The sequence below is a fragment of the Aquarana catesbeiana genome, linkage group LG03, assembly GCF_042186555.1.
Source record: "Aquarana catesbeiana isolate 2022-GZ linkage group LG03, ASM4218655v1, whole genome shotgun sequence".
Classification (NCBI taxonomy): domain Eukaryota; kingdom Metazoa; phylum Chordata; class Amphibia; order Anura; family Ranidae; genus Aquarana; species Aquarana catesbeiana.
In genome coordinates, this window is record NC_133326.1 from 179,434,948 (window position 1) to 179,462,728 (window position 27,781).

At 40.0% G+C, this 27,781-nt stretch overlaps 1 protein-coding gene across 5 annotated transcripts in view; it reads left to right on the forward strand.

Annotated features, from left to right (window-relative positions):
- The window catches only part of CACNA2D1 (calcium voltage-gated channel auxiliary subunit alpha2delta 1), a 936,653-nt gene that overhangs the window by 816,913 nt on the left and 91,959 nt on the right, over positions 1 to 27,781 (forward strand). For 3 of the 5 annotated variants that reach the window (XM_073619561.1, XM_073619559.1, XM_073619563.1), the window contains 5 exons: positions 1,115 to 1,186; positions 7,416 to 7,477; positions 13,303 to 13,379; positions 17,057 to 17,077; positions 20,252 to 20,312. In XM_073619561.1, the coding sequence (XP_073475662.1) occupies positions 1,115 to 1,186; positions 7,416 to 7,477; positions 13,303 to 13,379; positions 17,057 to 17,077; positions 20,252 to 20,312 (293 nt within the window). The remainder of the gene's footprint in view (positions 1 to 1,114; positions 1,187 to 7,415; positions 7,478 to 13,302; positions 13,380 to 17,056; positions 17,078 to 20,251; positions 20,313 to 27,781) is intronic. The other 2 variants (XM_073619560.1, XM_073619564.1) reach the window with 1 other exon arrangement.

Below are 27,781 nucleotides of genomic sequence, written 5' to 3' on the forward strand. Positions count from 1 at the left end.
CTTTAAAAATTATGGCCCTAATTGTCAAACATAAAAAAATTCTCCATGATTTTCATTGGCAATCTAATACTTCCTGGATCAACAATCTATAGTGTTATTACTTTTAAATACTAATAGCTCGTCATATTCTATGCATTTAGAAACACATCCAGAAACAATCTACTGAGATGACGAGAAAGTATTTTCTACATTTTAATTTAATTTAATTTTATTTTAATTTTTAATTTTATTTTCAATAAATTGCATAAAATAGCTATAATCCGCCACTTAACCCCTGTGTAAAAATCCACAAACATACATGTCTGGGACACAGTGGTCTCCCCCCCCCCACATAGCCCCCCACCCTCACCCTGACCACTGACCACCCCCATCCCATCACATTCCCTTTTACAGAGAATTTCCCACCCCATGCTCCCCTTCCAACCCACCATCCATAACACCCCAATAAGCTGCCTACAACACCAGAAATCCCAAACACATTTCACACCCTTCTACATGTACCCTACCATATAACCTATTTCGTCTTCCTTTTTACATACCCCTACCTAAATAAATACCCAGATTATCATAAGCAGCGTTTGCCACCTCACACAGCCTGCATCATACATGTCCCCTGGACAGACCTCACTCAGAGAGCCTGGAGGGAGGGGGATAATTAAACTCAACATGCCCCCCCTCCATACTCCACTGACTTGAAACTTTTAGATAATCACAAAATGTAGCTCAAACTGTTCAAGATAGCTCAGATATCTCTGGGATGACAAAACACTCTTCCCTACCATGCTAAACTCTATTTTTGTTACTTAATTTTTTGCAACTCATTGTACTGACTTTTGTCTTTAGTTGAAAATTTCAAAAATGGTTTTCAATTAAAACAAAATTGACACAGCTGTAATCACTTATGTGGCAAGGTTTTATTGTTTGTTTTATTATGACTTATGTAACCCAAGCATGGACTCTAAGATAGTGTGTTTTTTCATAATAATGTGAATGTTTTTAGTATCTCCACTTTCATAGCATACTCTTAACATGAAATCTTAGAAATATAAAACTGTTTTTCAAAAATGGTGCAGCATTTTTTTTTTTGCATCTGTTAACATATTTTTTTCCCCAGATTCGTACAAAAATGATAGATGGAGAGATTGGGGAACGCACCTTCCAAACACTAGTTAAATCCCAAGATGAGGTGAGAATTTTTAATCATTGTAGAATTAAGGTAATGACTAGGGATGAGCCCGATGTTCGAGTTGAACGTAAGTTCGACTTGAACATCGGTGTTTGCCTGTTCGCCGAATAGCGAACAATTTGGGGCGTTCGCGGCAAATTCAAAAACCCCGGAACACCCTTTAAAAGTCTATGGGAAAAATCAAAAGTGCTAATTTTAAAGGGTTATATGAATGGTATTATAATAAAAAGTGATTGGGGACCTGGGTCCTGCCCCAGGGGACATGTATCAATGCAAAAAAAGTTTTAAAAACGGTCATTTTTTTGGGAGCAGTGATTTTAATAATGCTTAAAATGAAACAATAAAAGTGAAATATTCCTTTAAATTTTGTATCTGGGCGGTGTCTATAGTATGCCTGTAAAGTGGTGCATTTTTCCCATGTCTAGAACAGTCCCTGCATAAAATGACAATTCTAAAGGAAAAAAAGTAATTTAGAAGTACTCGCGGCTATAATTAATTGTCGGTCCCGGCAATACAGATAAAAGAAGTCATTGAAAAAAACGACATGGGATTCCCCCAGTCCATTACCAGGCCCTTGAGGTCTGGTATGAATATTAAGGGGAACCCCGACCAAAATTTAAAAAAAAAATTGTGTGGGGGTCTCCCCAAATTCCATACCAGGCCCTTCAGGTCTGGTATGGATATTAAGGGAAACCCTGCGCCAAAATGAAAAAAAAAATGGCGTGGGGGTCCCCCAAAAAATCCATACCAGACCCTTATCCAAGCACGCAACCTGGCAGGCTGCAGGAAAAGAGGGGGGACAAGAGAGTGCCCCCCTCCTGAACCATACCAGGCCACATGCCCTCAACATAGGGAGGGTGCTTTGGGGTAGCCCCCCAAAGCACTTTGTCCCCATGTTGATGGGGACAAGGGCCTCATCCCCACAACCCTTGCCCAGTGGTTGTGGGGGTCTGCGGATGGGGGGCTTATTGGAATCTGGAAGCCCCCTTTAACAAGGGGACCCCCAGATCCCGGCCTCCCCCTGTGTAAAATGGTAAATGTACCCCTACCATTTCACAAAAAAAGTGTCAAAATGGTACAAAAGACATGACACAACTTGGGACAAGTCCTTTATTAAAAAATAAAAAAATAAAAATGTCCCACGAAGTCCATTCATCTTCTTTTCTCGCTCCACCGACGGACCGAAAAAGAAAAAAAAAGCTGCGAATGACCCGTCTACATGGGAGGCACCCGCCGTATGACACGTCCTCGCAGGTGACAGTTCTTTTATAACTGAGGGCAGGGCCACACGGTGATGTTCCCGGGAGACCCCCGCCCCCCTCTGATGCAGGGGACTTCCCTATGGCTTACCCAGGGCATCAGAGGGGGGCGGGGATCTGGGGGGCTTCCAGATTCCAATAAGCCCCCCACCTGCAGACCCCCACAACCACTGGGCAAGGGTTATGGGGATGAGGCCCTTGTCCCCATCAACATGGGGACAAGGTGCTTTGGGGGCTACCCCAAAGCACCCTCCCCATGTTGAGGGCATGTGGCCTGGTACGGTTCAGGAGGGGGGCGCTCTCTCGTCCCCCCTCTTTTCCTGCGGCCTGCCAGGTTGCGTGCTCGGATAAGGGTCTTGTATGGATTTTAAGGGGGACCCCACGCCATTTTTTTTTAAATGACTTCTTTTTTTTAAATGATTTCTTTTTTTTAAATGACTTCTTTTATCTGTATTGCCGGGACCGACAATTCATTATAGCCATGAGTACTTTTAAATGACTTTTTTCCTTTAGAAATGTCATTTTGTGCAGGGACTGTTCTAAACACGGGAAAAATGCACCACTTTACAGGCATACTATAGACACTCCCCAGGTACGAAATTTAAAGGAATATTTCACTTTTATTGTTTCACTTAAAGCATTATTAAAATCACTGCTCCCGAAAAAATGGCTGTTTTTAAAACTTTTTTTTGCATTGATACATGTCCCCTGGGGCAGGACCCAGGTCCCCAATCACTTTTTATTATAATACCATTCATATAAGCCTTTAAAATGAGCACTTTTGATTAATTATTATTTTTTGCCTGTTCACATGTTCTGCTCCTAACCGAACTGGGGGGTGTTCGGCTCATCCCTATTAATGAAATGTCTATAGTAGCTTAATATATTTTCTGGGAATTCTGCAATGAAGTAATTTCAAAATTGTGTTGGATATGTGTGATGTTTCTTATTAGAAGAAGTGTATGTCCAAACAATTTTACTGGTCATGAGTTAATTTATCTGCATTGGAACGGGGTTATTAGCAGTCTGTGGATTTTCTATGAATAATTCCCAGTCTGCCAGACCTTGTTCACTGGTGTTTTCTCTTTTTTACAATAATATACATAGGGGGCGCTAAAACTACAAAAAGATATTACAAAAAAATTGGTTTGGGTAAAATAAGAAGGAAAAACCCCCAAAAAATGTGCTTAATATGAAAAATTGGCAATCATAATAGGTAAATAACCTGAAAAAACTAAAATATCAACAATAAGTGATAATAATAATAGTGATAAATTGTCCCAATCCAGTGAATATTTCAAAACAGAAGTGATGTCTTCAAAATAAATGTGCCAAATTCTTGCCGTTGATATAAAGAATTCCGTCACCAAAGAGGAAAGAATACACCATGAAGTAATAGATATCTGCTTACCAGATACCAATGACTCCTTTACTTAAAAAGAGAGTCACTAGTGCTTATGCAGGAAGGCTGAACAACTGGATGATGCTTTAGGCATGGATCCCTCCCGTCCCACTCGTTCAAGGTAAGGATAAGGGAAGCGCTTCCTTGAAGACGTTCACAGCGAAACGTACGTCGGAGCGGTACGTGGTCACGTGTCCTTCTTTGCCTTCCAAACATCCGGATCTTCTGGTTGTATCTGCGTACAGGGTGGAACGCACGCTGAACATGATACGAACATGATGTGATGCGACGGGTCTATGACAACAATAAATGGTTTTACGCTATGGAGACTTTGTTTGTTTCCTATATATCCTTACCTTGAACGAGTGGGACGGGAGGGATCCATGCCTAAAGCATCATCCAGTTGAAGGCTGAACAACTGGATGATGCTTTAGGCATGGATCCCTCCCGTCCCACTCGTTCAAGGTAAGGATATATAGGAAACAAACAAAGTCCCCATAGCGTAAAACCATTTATTGTTGTCATAGACCCGTCGCATCGGATCATGTTCGTATCATGTTCAGCGTGCGTTCCACCCTGTACGCAGATACAACCAGAAGATCCGGATGTTTGGAAGGCAAAGAAGGACACGTGACCACGTACCGCTCCGACGTACGTTTCGTTGTGAACGTCTTCAGGGAAGCGCTTCCCTTATCCTTACCTTGAACGAGTGGGACGGGAGGGATCCATGCCTAAAGCATCATCCAGTTGTTCAGCCTTCCTGCATAAGCACTAGATCTGGTAAGCAGATATCTATTACTTCATGGTGTATTCTTTCCTCTTTACTGACGGAATTCTTTATATCAACGGCAAGAATTTGGCAAATTTATTTTGAAGACATCACTTCTGTTTTGAAATATTCACTGGATTGGGACAATTTATCACTATTATTATTATCACTAATTGTTGATACTTTAGTTTTTTCAGGTTATTTACCTATTATGATTGCCAATTTTTCATATTAAGCACATTTTTACCAGATACCAATGACTCCTTTACTTAAAAAGAGAAGATACCAATGACTCCTTTACTTAAAAAGAGAGTCACTAGTGCTTATGCAGGAAGGCTGAACAACTGGATGATGCTTTAGGCATGGATCCCTCCCGTCCCACTCGTTCAAGGTAAGGATAAGGGAAGCGCTTCCCTGAAGACGTTCACAACGAAATGTACGTCGGAGCGGTACGTGGTCACGTGTCCTTCTTTGCCTTCCAAACATCCGGATCTTCTGGTTGTATCTGCGTACAGGGTGGAACGCACGCTGAACATGATACGAACATGATGCGATGCAACGGGTCTATGACAACAACCTTACCCTGACATGCGAGCAGCCCCAGTGCCGGGTAGGCACCTACAAATGTAAGCGGCCATTTGGCTATTTCTATGATATTTTAATTTTTAATAAATGGTTTTACGCTATGGAGACTTTGTTTGTTTCCTATATATCCTTACCTTGAACGAGTGGGACGGGAGGGATCCATGCCTAAAGCATCATCCAGTTGTTCAGCCTTCCATGTGAGCAGGCACAATCCTGCATAAGCGCTTGTGACTCTCTTTTTAAGTAAAGGAGTCATTGGTATCTGGTAAGCAGATATCTATTACTTCATGGTGTATTCTTTCCTCTTTGGTGACGGAATTCTTTATATCAACGGCAAGAATTTGGCACATTTATTTTGAAGACATCACTTCTGTTTTGAAATATTCACTGGATTGGGACAATTTATCACTATTATTATTATCACTTATTGTTGATACTTTAGTTTTTTCAGGTTATTTACCTATTATGATTGCCAATTTTTCATATTAAGCACATTTTTTTGGGATTTTTCCTTCTTATTTTACCCAAACCAATTTTTTTGTAATATCTTTTTGTAGTTTTAGCGCCCCCTATGTATATTATTGTTCACTTTTGATTCTTTTGTTTCAAATTTGGGGAGCAGCTGGATATATGTGTGGTTAAATTCTACACCTTTTTTATTTTTGGCAATTCTGTTTATGATTTTAAGCAAATCACATTTTTTTAATTTGTCACTACTGGCGCGGAGGTTGCTATTTTTCCCTATTTTCTCTTTTTTAACCTTTTTGTTCCCTTTCCTTAAAAAACTAGTCCAGTATTTCAGGCATACAGTACACCAGCCTTGTCCAGGGCTGGAAGGCCAGTAAGCCTGCAACCCCTCCCTATGTAGATACCAGTCCTTATATGCTGAGTGGGATGATTCAATAGGTGATTCCCCCCGTAAAACTCCTGTGCCAGTGCTGACTTGCAGCAGGGGGTTCCCAAGAAGTTGTTGTAGACATCTGAGATGGTGCAGGAAACTTCTCCAGTAAATGCTCCCACATGTTCCCTTAGGGGCTCCTCAAGGACTCCTCAAGGAAAATCTCTAAAGAGGTTTATGTTTGCAACATGAGCATGGTGTGCTATAAGATTCCCACAAGCCATTGTCCATGAACAGACTGAATCACTATCTTTATGATAAATGGATCCATGCCCATAGCTACAGTGTGTTTGTCAGATTACTGGCACTTGTTTGTACACAAACTGACACAAAAGGGTTGGTTTACTAAAACTGTAGAGTGCAAAATCTAGATCTAGTGCAGCTGTGCATGGTAGCCAATTAACTTCTAACTTCAGCTTTTTCAGTTAAGCTTTGACAATGGAAGCTGAGCTCCACCAGATTTTGCACTCTCCAGTTTTAGCAAATAAACCCCAAAATGTCCACTGGTGTTTGTAGTCACAGACAATTTTCTTTACCTTAATAGTTAACATTACAGCATGCTCTCCATTAGGCAGTTTTATGGACTTTTGTTCTATTAGGCCTATGGAAAGAGGCTCTCCAGCTTTTACTTAGAAATGCTACTCTGCATCCTGTAATTATCAGCCTGACAGCTAGTGACAAAGAAATATTTTTATGCGCTTGAAAAAAAGAGAGCTAGGAATAGTGTTAGTTTTGCTCTCTTCCCTCCACCTCCTCCCTGCTGTATTTATTATAGTGGTGGGCACTCTGGGGCTAAAAGTGGTGTGGGAGTACTGTGCTTGCCACTAAGGGAAAGAAAGTGAGTTTGGGGCTTGGAGAAAATTGTACATTTTTACTGCTGCACTTGTGAATCGCAATTGTGCTCTTGCATTGTCACCCTGTTGCACAAGATTCCAATGGAGAATTCAAGAGGCAGTTCCAGCATAAAATGTGTGGGTATGATGTTATCATCATCAGAGAGTTGCTCCACAGAAATGCCATGCAACATTTCCTAAAGTACATGCATAGAAGCATGTAGACAGGAAGTGGTTGCAAAAGATTAGCAACACTGAGATGCAGCAAAGGATAAACAAGTGGAAATGGTCAGTTGTTTATAAGACACAGTGCAAGATAAATATCATTTATTTGGAATTTACACTTCAAGTGTGACAGGAGTACTATATACTGTTATATTGCTGTATAATATATACAGTGTGTGTGTGTGTATATATATATATACATTATTTTCTAGTCTACAGTGTATGCAAATCATCTGACATTGTTTATCTCTCTTTTAGAGGTATATTGACAAAGCTAACAGAACATATACATGGGGCCCAGTAAATGGAACAGACTACAGGTACTCATTTCTGAATATTTTTCTTATATAATTTTACAAATCCCTTTATTTCGGTTTGTGCATCTTGATTTAGTGCATAGTTTATTTTCAGATTCTTGCTTTGCTGACCAAATTATCAAACAACAGATTATTGCTTTGCTGACCAAATTATCAAACAACTCATTGATAAACCCACTTATGAAGTGCTAAAATGTAATCTGGACATTAGTGGGTGTATACTTTATGTATACAATAGAGTAAAGCAAAAAATAGTTAGGTTCCAGTAAACATAAAGCAACACTTTCTGTTAATATTGAATTAAAGGAGTTGTAAAGGCAGAAGGTTTTTTTATCTTAATGCATTAAGATAAAAAGCCTTCTGTGTGTAGCAGCCTCCCCAGCACCCCCAATACTTAGCTGAGCCCCATCTCTGTCCAGCGATGTCCATGATTCCCTCGGCCATTTGGGACTCTCCTCCTGATTGGCTGAGACACAGCAGCCACACCATTGGCTTCCGCGGCTGTCAATCAAAGTCAATTAGCCAATCAGGAGAGGGAGGGCGTGGGGCCAAATGGCAGCTCCATGTCTGAATGGACACACAGAGCTACAGCTCGGCCCGGATGCCCTTATAGCAAGCTGCTTGTTGTGGGGGCACTCGATAGGAGGGAGGGGCTAGGAGTAGTGAAGAGGGACCCAACAAGAGGAGGATCCAGGCTGCCCTGTGCAAAACCACTGCACAGAGCAGGTAGTATAACATGTTTGTTATTTAAAAAAAAACAAGACTTTACAACCACTTTAAACACACAATCGTGTAATTGCTAGTTTCTTTTGTTCTTTGATACCAAACAAAAATCAGTGAATTGATATCCATCTAGCTAGCAATGCAACTGAGCTAAATTTCAAAAGGAACATTCCTGTTTCCTTAACCAATGTTCTGCATAATTCACTTCAGTCAAATTCCAAAATGGCTCCTTACAGATGGGAAGGGTAAACCTGCTTTCTGGTGTCTTTACAGTATCATTTCATCTCTAGGCTTATTTTATGATTCAGATGTATCCTTCCAAGGCAGGTTTTATTCTGATAAGTTTCTAATAAGAAAACTTTTCAACAGACACTTTGATACATCACAGTGTGAAAAATATTAACGAGACTGTAGTGAATGTTTTGGCAATATATATTTTCGGGATTACAGACATGCAAGAAAAATAGTTTCCCAGATCACCAGATTACTGACAGAACTGGGTTGAATGGGCTGATGCATCCATGCCTGGATGAAAAACTGACACTCACAGCAGGTTACTTTTTATTTCACAGCTCAGCACCTCAGTTTTTACTGGATTGTGCCTTTAGCAGGGCTGGATCATCTAGCAAACTAGACAGTTTCCAATGGACCATCGGGTTTGGATATTGCCTAAGCTGAATGAATGTGTTTGCCCCTTTCCTATTACATCAATAGTGATACAGAGCAAAGTAATTGTTGCAGTATCACTAACTGTGCACTTGCTGTACATTTGTAAGGCCCATTTCACACCTGTGTGGCATGTTTTAGGTGTGCTTTATGTATGTTAATACTAAACTCTATATAATGTGCTTTTTGATGCAGGTGCATCAAATATGCAGTAAGCAACATTTTTTTTTCACACACTGCACCAAAAACACACCTATAATGCACAGGTGTGAATGGGGAGGGGAGAGTTGAGGGGAGGTGACCTCAGAGGAATGTACTTCAGTCAGTGATAGGAAGATGCAAGTGTATGCATGCATGCAACGTGTCCTCTAATCCTACTGCACATTCCACATTTTTAGAATGAGCAACTGGAGGACCATGCTCTGATTTCCTTAAAGGATTACCACATGTCCTGGTTTCTAGATTAGCAGAGTAAAGTACAAAGGGCTTCTGATGTGTACAGGATTGTAGTGCCAAAAGATTTATAGTACTTCAGTCAGTGACAACTTGAGTGCTCAGGAATAGTAATAATGTATAGTAGCTAGATACATTTCATATATTTTTTCTAACTGGAGTGCTATTGGGTAATATTTTAAATTGTGATACCATGAGATTTGAAGGAAAAACAATTCTACAGTCTCCATGTTCTTTTTGTTTTGCAGGGGTTACGACTAAATATAATATTATGCCTTTTCAAGTGCATACATGTATGCAGAGTGCTGACATTTTAAGCACAATGCAGGGCAAAATTTGACTATGCAGGAACTCCCCCACCTTGATGCCATTAAACCAAAAAGGTCATTTCTTGGTCTCTGTTTGAGCATCCCCATACTGCCAAGGATGATAAGGATTCACACGTAATTTTTTTTCCACGGCTTTATTACCAGTATCTCAGAACAGTAACAGTATTCATTCAAGTCAAAGAAATTGTTTTGCTGTAGGGTTTACCAATTTACATAACAGTATGTTGACATAAGAACTATGGAAAATGGAATTGCCTTCTGGCATCTCAAACCCAGCCACACCTCTCAATGATCATCACTACCATCAATTTTTATGTTCCCCCATTAACAGCACCCTGTTGAAACCTGTAGCACTTTACTAACATTAGGTTATTGCTATCATAAATCAAAATATTTTTAACCTGATTTAGCCCAGTTTGCCATAGAATTTTGTATGTATAATCTGACCTCCCTCATTTGTCATGTTTGCACTTTTGTCATCATATCTTAAAATAATTGTTCAGCATGGTACAGGTTTAGTAACCAGCTCAATCAATTGTTACTTCTAAGACTGGCCATCTGGAAACTTATCGCACTGTGTTGTCTTAGAAATGTTTTAGACCACACTGAGTGCAAACTAAGGCTTACTCAGATCATACAGAGGGGCTCAAAGATGTTCCAATGCTTGGGTTGCTATCTTGTCTTAACCCTCCTTAAAGGCAGAGTTAGTGTGTACCATTGCCATCATTGGAAGTGTTCATACACATTGTGCTTGGGAAGGTTTCTGGTGACCACTACTAAGAGCAAGAGTCATCAGGAGAATATGCAGATGTTCCAGGATTTCTTTGGAACTAAGATGCTAATCCTTAATGTGTTTTGGAGTTGATTGATCTAAATTCTATAGTGTTTACAAATTGCAGCCCTTCAATTTATTAAATATTATTTTGTATTAATGAATAGATAGATAGATAGATAGATAGATAGATAGATAGATAGATAGATAGATAGATAGATAGATAGATTTTTGATGTGATAGCCATCATTTGACACATGATTAAAATGTAGTGGTAGTGACAAAGATATATGTTTGTTTTGTAATACAGCCTTTAGCGCCTTGATTTGGTTAACATAAATGTCTCCACCTGTGCACTGAAGGGAAGAGAATTAACAAATCTAGTAACATACAAGATGTTTGACTTAGAACAGATGTAGTTTGACATTTTTCAATAGCTTCTGAATCAAGCTCTAATTTGCAAGCTTCCAGAGCTGTATTTCACAGGTCAGACCTTTGTCTTCCCGTTAATTGCTTGTGTGAGTCTGAGACATACCTTAATGGTATCATTTAGTGTTGTGGTAAAAAGTAATTCCCTGCTTTGTTTTATATATGGCAGACTCTTCTTTTAAATTGCATGCCCTAGTTAGTGAAAAACTATCCGAATAAATCACTATTGAGCATCAAATTGGAAAAGATCTTGTGATTTCTTTGCATGTTACACCAAATTAAAAGATGTACAGTATGTTTTGTAACTACGATTATCATACCAGTGTATCTTTTTATGTGTATCTTTTTAAGTTGTAGTAGGCTATCATCATTAGGTTATCACATACAGTATATTAAAAATACCGTATATGCTTAGGCTGATTATTATAAATGGAAGACAGCAGAACTTCTGCTCATTTACCAAGCTCTGGAGCAACTGCTTTTACAGAGTGCAACTGCACTTTGCAAAGTGCACAGTCTATTTGTCTTTAGTAAATCAACCCATTAGTGTTCAAATACAGCTGTCCACCCCCTCATAAACACAGAGGACTAGTAGGATTTTACCAGAACAGAACAGGTAAGTTGCATTTTTTTTTAAGTTATGTGAACGAAGTAGATGTTAAAGGATTAGTTCACTTTAAAAAATAAAAATAATAAATGCACTGTTTTTTTAGGTAAAAAAATGTGCATTTTCTTTTTTTGTAGAAGCCTGGAAAGCATTTTACCCATGATCTGCAGATCGCGGGTGCCATGCAGGATGCCTACAGACTGTCAATGTTATAATGTACATCATACAATCGGGCAGTTTCACAAAGACAGGAAGAATCAATGAACTAATAGAGCACTCAACAGCCCTTCATTGAGAAGTACAAGTCGACAGCCACAAAAGCTGTCAGTACTTGTAGTTCATTTGTCACAGAATGGTGCACAGCCTCCCTCTTTACAAACAGGGACAGCAGGTACGGGAAGAAGATCCCTGGCCTGCTGTGACAGGACGTCCGAGGATCAGGGAGTGGCTGCAGGATCGGGCACATGTTACACGTTCCACCCTAAAACCGGGCAGAACATGTAGGGTAAAATTATCCTTTAATCCAATTTGGCTGCAAAAGTGCAAATATACTTTAAGGCTGTAATGTACAAATTAACAATTGCAAAAAAGGTCTGCCCACCTGAGATGCAAAATAAGAAAGTGTTTTTATCCAGACATTTCTGTAGTACTCCGGTCAACCCAACTCTCTTTTGTTGTTGATTAGAGGGTCCCTTCCTGTGATGCAGGAGAACAATTCCCAGAAACACCCACTGCAGACACTGAACTTATTTTTAAGTTAGTTTTAAGTGTCCTATAGCCACCAATCAGACTGAAATCTGAGTTCTAATATAAAGCAGAGAGATGGAACATTTTACAACACAGAAAACTTAATTCAAGGAAAAACTGATTCAAATTGTCACATCAGTGTTTGCTAGATAGCATTTGAATCTCACTGACTGTGAGATGGGAATTACTCTTTAATTTTCTGCCAAAAAGGGCTCATTCACATGCCCTCTGAAGGGTTATCCATGTTGATCATTTTCTTACTGCACGATTTAACCTCTTAAATGCTGCACTACAACACTGCAATCATGTACATTGCATGCAGTTCTTGGGCGGTTGCAGCACAACTGCGTTGACTTGCATTGGTCATGCTGGGGGCGTAAATGCCTGTGAAATGCAGCATGTTGTTTCATTTTTGCCACGGCTGGTTATCACATCATCATGGGCGTGGCATGTGTATAGCCCTGAGCAGCTTAATGCTGCATGTGTGAATAAAACCGAACGAAAAAATCCGTTATGACTGTTCCTTAAACTACCTGTATTTTCTTATACTCTAAATGCTACGTTTTATTTATTATTCAGTAATTACAAATATTTTTTGCATTCCTGTAAAAACAGCATTTCTTTGTTATATTTGAATTAATCATATAGTTTTATAGTATGCATTATCTTAAACTGCACAGTGGTAGACAATAATGTTATTTGTTTAGAAAAAAACTGCTTTGTCAAGGGGACACCTACATTATATTTATTTATTATATATTTGGAAAAAGTCTACAGTGAAACAAAACATTTTAAGCAAAATGCTAACTTTAGGGTGTCTCTTTAAAAATGGAAAGGATTTGAAGAGTTTGGTTTGCGATTTACACGTATGCTGATTTTATTTACATTTGGACAAAAGGTAGTATGGCACGTTTGGTTGCTTAGATTTTTTCTTATGAAAGACACGTGGGAGGGTCTGCTGTTATTACAGAAATCAATAAAAGGAACCCAATTAAAACATGTTCAAGTTTTCAAATACCCATTTTATATCCATAAATGCTCCAATTATGAAGGTCTGACTCGCTTTAAATCAAAATTTGCTAATTGTATTTTTTTTCCATAGTCTTGCCTTAGTGTTGCCATCCTACAGCTTTTATTACATTAAAGCTAAACTGGAAGACACAATGACACAAGCAAAATGTGAGTAATGGGGTAACCAACCTCTAAAAATTGTAAATTTGTTTGTAAAATTGTTTTTTTTCAATTTGGTAATCTTTATGTTTTTCACAAAAATCTTTAGGATACAATGATTCTAATGTGAAAATTCTCAACTGTCAAATGACATTTAATGTTGCATTGTATTGAAAACAAGATGTTATTACACACAAGGGAGGGGGGCTTTTGAATACATTTTTATAATTCACTAACCAACCATAACAGCAAAGCCTATTAATTGTTTTTATGAAGACTCTGATAGCAGTGCATGAGATAAATGCATGGATTTGAATTAGGCCAAAGTGCTTGTTACAAAAAAGTGGTAGGCATTTAGATGTGCCAAGAATGCATGTTCCCAGGTTGTATAGCGGACTTATGTTTTTTCAGTTACATGCTATACAATTGACTATGGGGTATAGGTAAATTTAATTGATCTTATATTATTTTAAAACATTCCTATTGATAAATGTGATCATTTTTTTTTTTGTTGCAACAGAAATAAGTGTCTTTTGACAAAGGTTGAGAGTTGCTTAGTTTGTATTCTGCTTTGAAGAATATGAACAGTTTTTTCTACCAAACCACCAGATTCATTAGAATCATTGTTTACTCATTATTGTTGATATGCAAAAGATCTGTTTGCAAGTATTTGTGTATGGCTTACAAGTAATTAGAAAGGTGTAAAAGTCTACAAAGAAGTGTTGATAAGTGCATTTCTGTTTGTTTACTAGTACCATCGGACACCTTCTCTGACTGTGTTCTGGTTCCTTTAGTAATCTAGCCTTCACAGTTTGTATCCCTTTATAATGTAATACAAAAATTTATAAGAAAAATAATTAAGTGGGAAACCATACCTTGCAGCAAACTCATTTTATAGTGAATAAATAAGCCCTTAGTTTATTATATTCTAGCATCACGCATCATTATTATCCATCACTGATTTTAGTAACTAAATTCCATTCAATTTCCATAAAATGGAAAACTTATAGAAACCATTATGGAAATTAATTAATAATTTCATGCATTACACTCATTTTTAATATGATACAGCTGGGATCAGATATTATTGGGAAGGTATGGTACAGCAAATGTAAAGTGTATATATACAGTATGTAGGGAAGATGTTCCACGTGATGGAAAATAACAGGAGCAATAATTTCAAGTGACAATCCCTCCACCTCCAAGGTAATTGCTTCACTCACCACAATCAATGGACTCCTGAACTAACAGGTAGTCAAGCTCACATCGAATGGGTATATAGGCACCAGGAGCTGGAACAATACCAAGAACTGTAACTCACTAAATCCAGGACAATATGCCCAATGTAAGAATAAAACAAAATGTGCTATCCATTTGAATAAAATCAGCTGTTTTTATTACAAAGAAAAATCTACTCACATTAAGCCAGGCTAAAACGAACATGGCACAAAATGATCAGGATGGCAGCTCGTGACGTCAGGCATAGCTCCCCCCCCCCCGTACGCGTTATATTCTATTATATTTTTTTTCTATTCTATTCCTTTATTTTCTATTCAATTTTATCCTCATTGGAAAACTTCCAGGATAGGAATAAATACAGCCACAGGAGATCCCCAATATAACATGAGTGGCCACAGAGAGGAGATTGAAATGACACATATTTGAAAACCGTGCAGATTTCAGAGCTACACATCAGGTTGGGTATCGATTCATATAGGTATAGGGGCCATTGGCACTATCTAGCAGGACTCTTTGTAATCATTGCTTATCAGTCTCATTAGATCTGTGATTTACTATCCCTGAGCTATCAAGATGACTACTGTATGTAGGTAACTTTTTGTGTGCACATGAGACAAACTACCATCTGTTTACACCTTAGGCAACAACCTAGGAACTGATGACACACTCTAATTATGTCTCTTTTTTATTGCCCAAATACTTGATTTGCGATAAATTTAAAGTGGAACTTTTGTCAGAAAATTAAGTCCTGCTAGATCATTTCAGACTGACCCCTTTTACAGGTATAGCTACAGTACGTAAAACATTAAAAATAGGTGCCTATACTGTTTAAAATCCAGTAATACACTGTCTCACATTGCTCTGCACATGTTCCTTGTTAAAGAACATTATTTTTTATCAGGTTGGCATGGGTAAAGTTCTGCTTTAACATGCTGTGTGACTTTTTATAATCATTCATTGTAATGAGTGTTTTAATGTATGTTAAAAATACCACACATACATTAACACTCAACTTTAATATGTGTATTAAGCTAGGCACCCACATTACACCACAATTTGATTACTTTTTGAATGATACAAAATAAATATATTTTTCAACCACAATGTGGAAATAAGAGATTGTATAGTGTGTCCAGTGACGTAACCCTGCTTGGGTCTAAAAAATGTTTTACATTTCTCTAGGAAAGGCTTCATACAGCCTTTTACATTTCATGACATATAGGCTCGGTTCACACTTGTGTGATGCAGGGACTCTGCGAATCCACTACAGGTTCCCGCGCCGCACCCGACTCGCACAGCAGTTTACACTGCCATATGCGAACTGCCGGGAGTGTCAATACATTGTTAATGACACCCCCATTTCAACTCGCATATCGCACTGCAAAATGACAGTTCAGACATGAATCTGATCGCATAGGTGTTCACATCCGATTCTGGTGCGGACCAAAAAAAGGGTCCTGTTTGAGTTTGGTCCGAATGCGATGTGATATTGGCCATACCATTTGTATGGCTGGAACTGCATCGCACAGACATCGCATGTGATTTGCACTGCAGTGCAGTGCGAATCACATGCGATCTCTCAGAGCTCGCTATTGTGAACTGGCACATATTAGATCTTATCCCATGTGGCTCCCCTCACGTTTAGATTTATGTACAAGAATGAATTAACCCACTAGATTGTACAATAAAATTACGTTGTCGGTTTTTTTTCAAGTTCTCTTCACCTCAAACACAGCTAAGATCTGAAATCAAATTAAAAGCCAAAGGAATTAACATGTAAATCCCATCCTTGCCGGCATCTGCTTTTAATGTTCTTCCCAGTTCAAATATGTTTTTGTCTGTACAATTCATGGAGTGTAGTTATCAAAAATGGCAACGGCAAAAGATAGATAGCAATTACATAACTTAAACATCAAATCTAACAATCCTCTTTTTTTTATTTTGTATTCTTGTTTGTTGACTCTGTATGTATGATTTTTCTGTGCACACTTTTTTATGTTTATTTTAATACCCATTCAGAATTGACTATCCAAGGAAAGGAACACATTTACCAAAAACTAATATAATTTCTCACTAAATAGGATTTCTAATTGATTTTCCCTAAGTTGCTAATATTCTGCCCCTTAGCACAAGGATTTTTACTAGTGCTGTTTTACATGAATTGATATGTTAGCAATAATAATATTTACTTGTTAAGCACATGCAGCAACTACTTATGGATTGCACAACAGATCTTTCTACAAGAAGAAGATTTTAGGTAAAATCTTGCATATGATCCAATTGTGATGAGTGTTTGTCTCTTTCTTCCAGACTTCAGCTGTATTTGAATTAACCTTTTATCTAGTCACAATATCTTTATTCAAGAACTTGAATAAAATATTGTTTGTGACCCCTTTTACCTTTACCCTGTTTTTCCTATTCTCTTGCTTTCTCTATCTGATGGACAGCCAAAAAAAGCAGAATGAAGGGCAAGTACATCCTTTATGCTTACTTTGTTAGTTTTTAACTTCCCTTTTATATACCTCCTTGATGTTTCAGTTCTCTTATTCTATGTGTCTACAGTGAATAATTATATTGCCTTTTTCTCTGTTACAATTATTTTTTAGCTTAAAGTACTTGTAAACCATTACATATTCCCAGTGAAGTGATTAGCCTCAGGTGATACACAGAGATGAAACAAGTCCTCCCACATAAGTTGCACCTGTTTACCTGCATCTTCTCTGCAGAATGCATGATGCTTGTCTGAGCTTTGAGAAAGCATGTGGCAGGGAGCAGGGAGCTGAAGTTACACTGCAGAGCTCATTATGAGCTGATTGGAGTGAAGGGACACATGCCCTCTTCACGCAGCACAAAGGAGCAGAGCTGAGGCTGTCAGTCACAGGCTGTGTGCTAAATTGTCCTCCCCTGTCAACTTCTTGCCTCTTGGTGTCCGAAAAACTGTCGGAAATGAATCATGCAGATAGCAGAGGAACGAGGCATCAAACAGAAATGACACATACTGGTCTGGATTGAGACAAGTATACACTATAGATGGATATGTTTTGTTCAAATTTTATGTCAGAGATTCACAACCACTTAAGGACAGTGTTGCAACAATGTACATGATCAATACTTGCACTATATCCCACAAATACTATGGTTTGCTTTTTGTCATAAAAATACCAGTACAGTTCATAGATTTTTTTAGTCTTGCTTATAGTAGTTACAGACACATTCGATTGTGTAGATAGTGGCTACAGTTGTGTGTTAATAACTCATAGGACTTTGGTTGGAAAACTTTCAGTACAAGCAGATTTTGTCAAGCCCTGCTTCCTAGTGACTGAAAAAGCCCATCAGAAAAAAATATGAAGAATGTGATAGCTATTTAAGTGCTTATTTGTGTATTTGAGTCAACTTTTTCAAAGCTATATTTTTTTATTATGTGGCATAAAAGTGATACAAGCCAGTTCATTATATCAAAGGGTTTTATGGACATTATTCACAGCTAGACAGCTTTATTTGCTAGGAAAATGTCTACACCTGTCAGGAATCTGCAGCAGAGATGACCAGATCTGCGTGGCTACACTTAGAAACTGAGAACAGACTAGATATATAGTGAAATTAAATGCATTAATAATGAAACAAAAGATATCAACATACCAAACAGGAAACAAGCAAACATGAAGATACAAATGAACTACAACCATATGACCAAAAAAGTAACAGGAAGCGTAAAGTGGTTATAAAGTCAGAAGGTTTTTTATCTTAATGCATTTTATGTAGCAGCCCCCCTAATACTTACCTGAGCCCCATCTCTATCCAGCAACCTTGCAGCAGTTTCTCGACTGCCAGGACTCCCCTCCTCATTGGCTGAGACAGCAGTGCGGCGCCATTTGCTCTCGCTGCTGTTAATCAAAGTCGGTCAGCCATTGAGAAGAGAAAGGGCCATGGCTCCGTGTCTGAATGGACACAGGGAGCTGTAAATTGACTCGGATACCCCCATAGCAAGTTGCTTGCTGTGGGGGCACTCAATAGGAGGGAGGGGTCTATAGCACCAAAGAGGGACCCGAAAAGAGGAGGATCCAGCCTGCTCTGTGCAAAACCACTACACAGGGCAGGTAAGTATAACCTGTTTGTTATTTTTAACTAAAAAAACAAGACTTTATAATTACTTTAACAACATAACTACAGTATATATTGTACAATATGCACAATATATATACAAGATGAGGAACATGAATAACAGGGAATACAAGAGATGCAAGGAATCAGGACTGGGTATGGGAACAAGGGGAGCAGATGAAAGGCAACAGGGCTCAGGGTGCAGGGCTAGAACAAGCTCAAGATAAGAGTAGGATAAATGGCAACAGCATCAGCTTTAGCACAACAAGCAAATCAAAACACCAATGTAAGTTGTATAAGCAGAAGAGGGACTTAAGTACCTTCCCAGCAGCCAACATCAGGTGGAGACTGATTACTAGAATCTGCTGTCTGCTGGGAAACACCTGCTGATGGACACTGGAATTAGAGCTTTCAACCCAGGGAACCACAGTGCCACCAGCATGTGATTCAGGTCCTGACAATGCCATTCATTCTTGGCAGGGTAAGTGCAATGGTTGTAGATCAGATTTATGTCTTTTATTTTTTTTTATAAAATACGTAATATATAAATAAATATGTCACTTAGTTTGCCAAGCATGCTGTATTTTAAAACTGCAGTACTGTTTGCATGTCTTTTGGTAGACTCTGTAAACTGAGGCAGTCCATAGGTGAGTCTTTTTATTTTTTTTCATTCAACCAGCATGTTGAACGAAAAACTGACCTGTTTCCTCCTTCCTCTCCACTGAGCTATTGTGTTCTGACAGAAGGGAGACTTCTCTGCCACCAGAATACACAGATTAACGTTGCAGTCTATAGCCTGCAGCACTGATCGAGTGGCAAAAATCCAACAGGATAGTTATACAGAAGTTGATTGATAGATCGACATCTGTACAACCTTCCTGCCTATACATTAATCGACATTCAGCCGGTCGTTTTGCAGTCTATTTTTTATGATCTCGTCTGCTATTCACAACAAAACTGTTAGCTAAAGTCCAGAAAGCTTGTACTCTTGCTCTGATCTTGGCAGCTGCTGGCTGTGAGTTAAATATACAAAATATAAATATAAATATAAAATAATCATATTAATAAATACCTGATTTAGCAAGAAAGAAACATGTTAGCTGTGAGCATAATATAGAAAGGATTTGCATTACAGAATAGAACTACTATGCAAAATAGACATACCCAAGAGTTACAGCATCCCAGCCTGGATAATCAAGATGGCAGAAGACTCTGAACCCAAAAAAGCAGCTGACACATCAGTATTATAATATTATAGGGTTTAGGCCCACTTTAAGACTATCAGTGACTGTATATAATGAAAATGTCCCCAGCTTTGAAAAAATGTTGTTAAGCTGTACATTCATTCTTTCTTGGAGTACCTCATTATATTACTCTTTAAAGCATATGCCATGTATGTCCTAATTAAACAAATGTGGCTAACAAAATTAATGAACCTAACAGAGGGAATGTAGCACTGATATTATTTGCTGTTACAAACTGTATAAAATCTGAGTGTTGTCTTTTTTCTCTATGTGATATAAGCCATTTATCTTTTTCAGATTCTGAAACTTTGAAACCTGAGCAGTTTGATGAAGCTGGGGCCACCTATCTAGCACCAAGGTTTATCACTTTTCTACATTTCATTTTATTTGTTCATTTAACAAAAAACATATTTTGTTCAGTGACAAGTGCTAACTCTAAATACAGACACAAAAAAGGTGACTTTGGAAAATAAATAAGTGACATATCAAGTCATCCCCCAACCGCTTTCTTTAAAGTTTGGGGTATATTTATTTATTTTTTTGTTTTTTGTTTCTTTTTTTTTTAACCTAGACCTATGTTTATTCCAAACATATTTAAATTCACTTACTGTTCTTTGACTCACTACCTTTGCTTGAAGTTTATTTCAAACATCCAATATTCATTCTGTAAAATAATATTTTTAAGGTTAGTTTTGAACTTTCTTCCTGCTCATTTGAGGTGATGTTCCCATGTTCTTGATCTCAGCTCCATACTAAAAACAGTGTCCTCCTAAACCTTATCAACACCCTAATGTATTTAAAGGTTTCAATTATATCCTCCCTTTCTCTGTTTTCCTCAAGGCTGACTGGGGCAAGGGCAGCCTGGGAATCTGGGGTGCATTGGAAAAAGTTATTTCTGGGGGCCTACTTTTTTGATAAGGTATAAGGAGTAGGGGGTTCAGGCTGTAAAATCAAACTGTATGGCCATTGAGGGATAAGTCCCTAGGAGGGCCAAATTGGGGTGTGGTAGTGGGAAGAAGAAAGGGGGAGAAAGCACAATGAACACCAGTTAAAAGGAGGGGGTGTTTGGCAAAACATAAAAGGGGGGATGGGGAATGTGTGGGGGGGTAGTTCAGTGGTCACCAAGTGTCAACAGTAGTCAGAAATATTTTAGCAGTTTGAAGTTCTCATCATAGACAACTGTGTAGCGTGAATTGGGTGGTCTATTTAAGATTAGGGGATCAGTACCGTATCTAAACTTATTCAGGGAGAGGTAGGTTTAGCATCTCCTGATATGCTGAAGAGCATGAAAAAAAAAACATCCCAAGACACCATATGTTGTGGAAGTTTTTTCCTAATGGTATAGTAAGGCTGTTAAGTCTTTATTCTTTTGATGTCCTTAACCACTTAAGGACTAGCCTCGTTTTGGATTTTAGGTGTTTACATGTTTAAAACAGGTTTTTTTGCTAGAAAATTACTTAGAACCCCCAAACATTATATGTTGTTTTTTTTTCTAACACCCTAGAGAATAAAATGGCAGTGATTGCAATACTTTTTTTCACACCGTATTTGCGCAGCAGTCTTACAAGTGCCCTTTTTTTTGAAAAAATTCACTTTTTTGAATAAAAAAAAAGACAACAGTAAAGTTAGCCCAATTTTTTTTTACATTGTGAAAGATAATGTTACATCAAGTAAATTGATACCCAACATGACACACTTCAAAATTGCGTCCGCTCGTGGAATGGCGTCAAACTTTTACCCTCAAAAATCTCCATAGGTGACGTTTAAAAATTTCTACAGGTTGCATGTTTTATGTTACAGAGGAGGTCTAGGTCTAGAATTATTGCTCTCACTCTAACGATCACGGTGATATCTCACATGTGTGGTTTGACCATTGTTTTCATATGCGGGCGCTACTCACGTATGCGTTCGCTTCTGCGCGTGAGCTCATGGGGACGGGGCATTTAAAATTTTTTTTTATTATTTTTCTTATTATTTTACATGATTTTATTTATTTTTACACTGTTTAAAAAAAAAATTGTGTCACTTTTATTCCTATTACAAGGAATGTAAACATACCTTGTAATAGAAAAAAGCATGACAGGTCCTCTTAAATATGAGATCTGGGGTCAAAAGACCTCAGATCTCATATTTACACTAAAATGCAATTAAAAAAAAAAGTAATTTAAAAAAATGACATTGAAAAAATTGTGCTTTAAGAGGAATGGGCGGAAGTGAGGTTTTGACGTCGCTTCCGACCTGCAGTGTCATGGAGACGAATGGGCGCCATCTTCCCCTCACTCGTCTCCAGGCACAACAAGGGGACAGATGTGATCGCCTCTGCCACTACCGACGGCTCCGGTAAGCGGCGGGAGGGGGGCCCTCTCCCACCACCGATAAAAGTGATCTCGCGGCGAATCCACCGCAGGGACCACTTTTATCTGAAAGCCGACCGCTGCATGAAAACGGGGATAGTGGGGTTATGGCAGCTAGCTGTTGCCATAACATCCACTGCCAAACTTTGGACATACATCGGCGTACGGCGGTTGGCAAGTGGTTAATTTTGAGGAAGATTAGAGGAGTAACAGGCTGCTTCCATGGTGCTGAACTGCATACCCAAACCTAATTTTAAGGAAAATTTGTATTGAGTGAGCCCACAGTTAAGGTGCAGGGAATAGTTCATAGGATGATGGTCTAGATCAGTGGTTCTCAACTCCAGTCCTCAGGACCCACCAACAGGCCAGGTTTGCAAGATAGCTGAAATACATCACAGGTGATATCACTTGCTGCTCAGTGATTGCAGGATTCTAGTCTGCAACTCCCCAAGGTAATACTTAAAATCTGGCCTGTTGGTGGGTCCCGAGGACTGGAGTTGAGAACCACTGGTCTAGATGCACCTAGATAGGTTGGGAGTACTAGTTGTTGCACTTTCTCCCAAAATGGGCGTATTTTCAGGCAGCTTCAAAAGATATGTAGAAGAGTGCCTTGAGAGGAAGCACATCTCCAGCAAAGGTTAGAAGACTTAGAAGACTATAGGAATATCTGATGGAGATGGGCCAGAACCATATATTATCTGGAGAGTATCTTGTAGCCATGTTTTTGAAATGTGTTAGCTATTGATGACCTGTTGGTGAACAAGATGGCCCTTTATGTTTGTGGTGGATAATTGTCATGTTCGAATCTCTATCTCACTTGTGAATGTAAGATGGGATATGCCCCGGTGAGGGGGCTACCAACCAATATTTCTTATACTGTGACTTCACAGGAAAGAACTATACTTTGCATTGTATGTATAACACAATTATGTATATACAGTATCTCACAAAAGTGAGTACACCCCTCACATTTTTGTAAATATTTTATTATATCTTTTCATGTGACAACACTGAAGAATTGACACTTTGCTACAATGCAAATTATTGCGTGTACAGCTTGTATAACAGTGTACATTTTCTGTCCCCTCAAAATAACTCAACACACAGCCATTAATGTCTAAACCGCTGGCAACAAAAGTGAGTACACCCCTAAGTGAAAATGTCCAAATTGGGCCCAATGTGTCAATATTTTGTGTGGCCACCATTATTTTCCAGCACTGCCTTAACCCTATTGGGCATGGAGTTCACCAGAGCTTCATAGGTTGCCACTGGAGTCCTCTTTCACTCCTTCATGCTGATATCATGGAGCTGGTGGATGTTAGAGACCTTGCGCTCCTAAACCTTCCATTTGAGGATGCCCCACAGATGCTCAATAGGGTTTAGGTCTGGAGACATGTTTGGCCAGTCCATTACCTTCTCCCTCAGCTTCTTTAGCAAGGCAGTGCTCACCTTGGAGGTGTGTTTGAGGTCGTTATCATGTTGGCATACTGCCCAGCGGCCCAGTCTCCGAAGGGAGGGGATCATGCTCTGCTTAAGTATGTCACAGTACATGTTGGCATTCATGGTTCCCTCAATGAACTGTAGCTCCCCAGTGCTGGCAGCACTCATGCAGCCCCAGACCATGACACTCCCACCACCATGCTTGACTGTAGGCAAGACACACTTGTCTTTGTACTCCTCACCTGGTTGCCACCACACATGCTTGACACCATCTGAACCAAATAAGTTTATCTTGGTCTCATCAGATAACAGGACATGGTTCCAGTAATTCATGTCCTTAGTCTGCTTGTCTTCAGCAAACTGTTTGCAGGCTTTGTTGTACATCATCTTTGGAAGAGGCTTCCTTCTGGGACAACAGCCATGCAGACCAATTTGATGCAGTGTGCGGTGTATGGTCGCAGCACTGACAGGCTGAATCCCCACCCCTTCAACCTCTGCAGCAATGCTGGCAGCACTTATACGTCTATTTCCCAAAGACGACCTCTGGATATGGCGCTGAGCATGTGCACTCAGCTTCTTTGGTCGACTATGGTGAGGCCTGTTCTGAGTGTAACCTGTCCTGTTAAACCACTGTATGGTCTTGGCCACTGTGCTGCAGCTCAGTTTAAGGGTCTTGGCAATCTTATAGCCTAGGCCATCTTTATGTAGAGCAACAATTCTTTTTTTCAGATCCTCAGAGAGTTCCTTGCCATGAGGTGTCGTGTTGAATTTCCAGTGACCAGTATGAGAGGGATAACACCATATTTAACACACCTGCTCCCCATTCATACCTGAGACCTTGTAACACTAACGAATCACATGACACCGGGGAGGGAAAATGGCTAATTGGGACCAATTTGGACATTTTCACTTAGGGGTGTACTCACTTTTGTTGCCAGCTGTTAAAATATGAATGGCTGTGTGTTGGGTTATTTTGAGGGGACAGCAAATTTACACTGTTATACAAGCTGTAAATTCACTACTTTACATTGTAGCAAAGTGTTATTTCTTCAGTGTTGTCAGATGAAAATATATAATAAAATATTTACAAAAATGTGAGGGGTGTACTCACTTTTGTGAGATACTATAAATATATATGTATATATATATATATATATATATATATATATATATATATATAGTTGAAGCCCTATGGCCGACACGGATACGAACAAGACTTATGATAAGACTTACAACATGAAATGGACCTGAAGTGTGCCTTGGTCTGATGGCCAGCATACCAAATAAGGGGGCATACCCAAGATTAGAAATGCATATTGTGAATGAGAAATGATTGAGAAATGCCCTAAAAAAGGGATGGGAGGGTGGGTATCGCGCACAGGAAACCGACAAAGACCACAGGCGAGCGGGCTGGTTAAATACCCCCCCGACTCCCCCCATAAATTCAGGCCAGCATACTGGCCTTCTTACTTATGGTTGAAGCCCTATGGCTGATACGGATATGAACAGCATAGACTTATGATAAGACTTACAACATGAAATGGACCTGAAGTGTGCCTTGGTCTGATGGCCGGCATACCAAATAAGGGGGCAAAAACATTCAGGTAGGGTTAAGTTTTATTGGTTTTAGTCTTGTTCATTGAGCGAGTTTGGTAAATGCTTGTGACATTTCTACCTGAGGATTGGGTATGTACTGGGTGAAGCAGTCAGACTTCTACCTGCCTAATCTCTTAATAACATGATCTGGGACCCCATGCCGAGATGCTGTTGAGGCTGCTCTGATATGGATAGAGTGACCGGAGTACTGAGTGGGGTTGAGGTGTAGGTTGCGGAGAAGAATCCTCACGTGTTCCACGAACTGGCTGGCATTTAAAGGTTTGACCGGAAAGGGTAGCAGGGGACTAGAATCTGACTGTAGGGGCAGGAGTGACAATAAGCGGTTAAGTATGGTAACTGGACACCAGCTATTGTTAGTTTTGTAGAGGTGGATATCTACTCCGGGGCCTGATTGCTGGGTTTTGGATACCGCAAGATGGAGGACGAAATGGTCTTGGTAGCGAACCAAGTAACGTCTGCACAGGACTTGGCCTGCGGGTTTATTGCAGGTGAACTCACCAGGCCGCAGGAACCCGTAGTAGGCCAGATAGATAGCTGCTTGTATGACCAAGCTAGGGAGAAGACCAAACGGAGAACTGGTAAGCATAGTGGACATGTCTCTAAAGATGTCACTTGTTATAGGCAGGCGTTTGGCCTTGACTATTGGCTGTTGTTTCTGCATGCTGCGTAGGCTGGCTCGGATCGCATGGCTTGCGAACAAGGACGGTCTTGCGAGATCTTGTAGAGCCAGAAAGTGTTGGATGCCAGCTAAGTATAGGCGGACTGTATTGTGGGACAGGGCCAGGTGACTATGGCAGTATGAGATAAAGGCCAGTATGTGTTTGGCGTCTGTCGTAGTTCCCACTGAGCAGTTTACTAGGAATTTTTGGAATGTGCTCCAAGCTACATGGTAAGCTTTGAGCGTGTTACGGGACAGAGACTGGTTAATGAGCTGGGTAGCTCCGCGGAGATGCTGTTCTAGTCCAGAATCAGCTGAGACCAGGCCGGGATACGGGCTGATACAGGGTCGGCTCCCGGCACCTGCCGAAAAAAGGAGGTGAAATTAAAATGAGACAGTGCGTCTGCGGCAAGGTTACATTTGCCCAGAATGAATGTACAGTGGATGTTGAATTGGTGCTGAAGGGAAAGTTGTACCAGCCTGTGTAGGAAGGACATAACCAAGAGCGACTTAGACCTGCCTTTAGTAATGATATCTGCCGTGGCCTGGTTGTCGGTAGTGAAGGCCACAGTTTGCCCTGTCCAGATATGACCCCAGAGCTGGGCGGCTGCCACAATCAGGTAAAGCTCGAAGAGAGAGGAAGTCAGTGTAAACCCGGGGATTGCAAGTATCTCTGGAGGCCAGGGTCCTGCAAACGATGGCCAAAAATTGCAGCGAAGCCTGTGAAGGCTGCGGCATCTGTTACTACCTGCGGTGATTGGTGTGATATCGAAGGTATAAACATGGATATACCATTCCAGGTGGGAATGAACTCCTCCCACATTGATAAGTCTGCTATTGCTGCAGTGTCCATATTAAGGACCTGATCGGGGTCTTGTGCCTGTGAGAGGTAGACTAGGAGGCGTGACACAAAGGACCGACCCTGGGGAATGATTTGCATGGCGAAATTGAGCATGCCCAACAGGGACTGGAGCTGCTTTTTAGTACATCCTCTTGTGTAGGTGAATTCTTGGAGTACTGACCTAATTCAATTTAATTTGTCAAGGGGGAGGCTAGCCTGCATGGAGCAAGTATCTAGGTTAACTCCGAGGTAGGTGACGGAGTGTGCTGGTCCGTCAACCTTGTGTTCAGCGATGGGGACATTGAGATTCCCAAAGACTACTCTCAATTTGTTGAGGTCTCCTGGGGGCATGCTGGGCTGTTCGATTAATAAGAAGTCGCCCAGGTAATAGATGACCTCTTGGCACTGAGCCTTATGTATAAGTATCCAGGTGAGGGTCTGTGCGAAAGTGTTGAAGAGCCAGGGGCTGCTTTTAGAGCCGAAAGTCAGCTTGGTAGCGAAGTAGTGCACCTCTTTCCACTTAATGCCGTGCCAACACCAGAGGGACGGGTGGATAGGCAGGAGTTTGAAGGCGTCTGAGATGTCTGCCATAGAGAGCCAGGCGCCTGTGCCTGCTTTGATAATGGCCTGAATTGCCATGTCTACGGAGGCATACTTCAGGGAAAACTCCTCGGAGGGAATTAGGGAATTCAGGCTGGGAATGTAGGAAGAATGAGGCACAGACAGGTCATACACCAAGCGAGCTTTATTCGAGAACTTGCCCTTGACAAGCCCAATAGGGCTAACTCTCCAAGTGACAAAAGGGGGCTGTGTGAAGGGACCTATGATGAAGTCTCGCTCCAGTTCGGCCTGTAATAGCTGGTCTATGGCCTGCTCGTCGATGGCCGCTGAGCGGAGATTCCTGCATTCATAGGTTG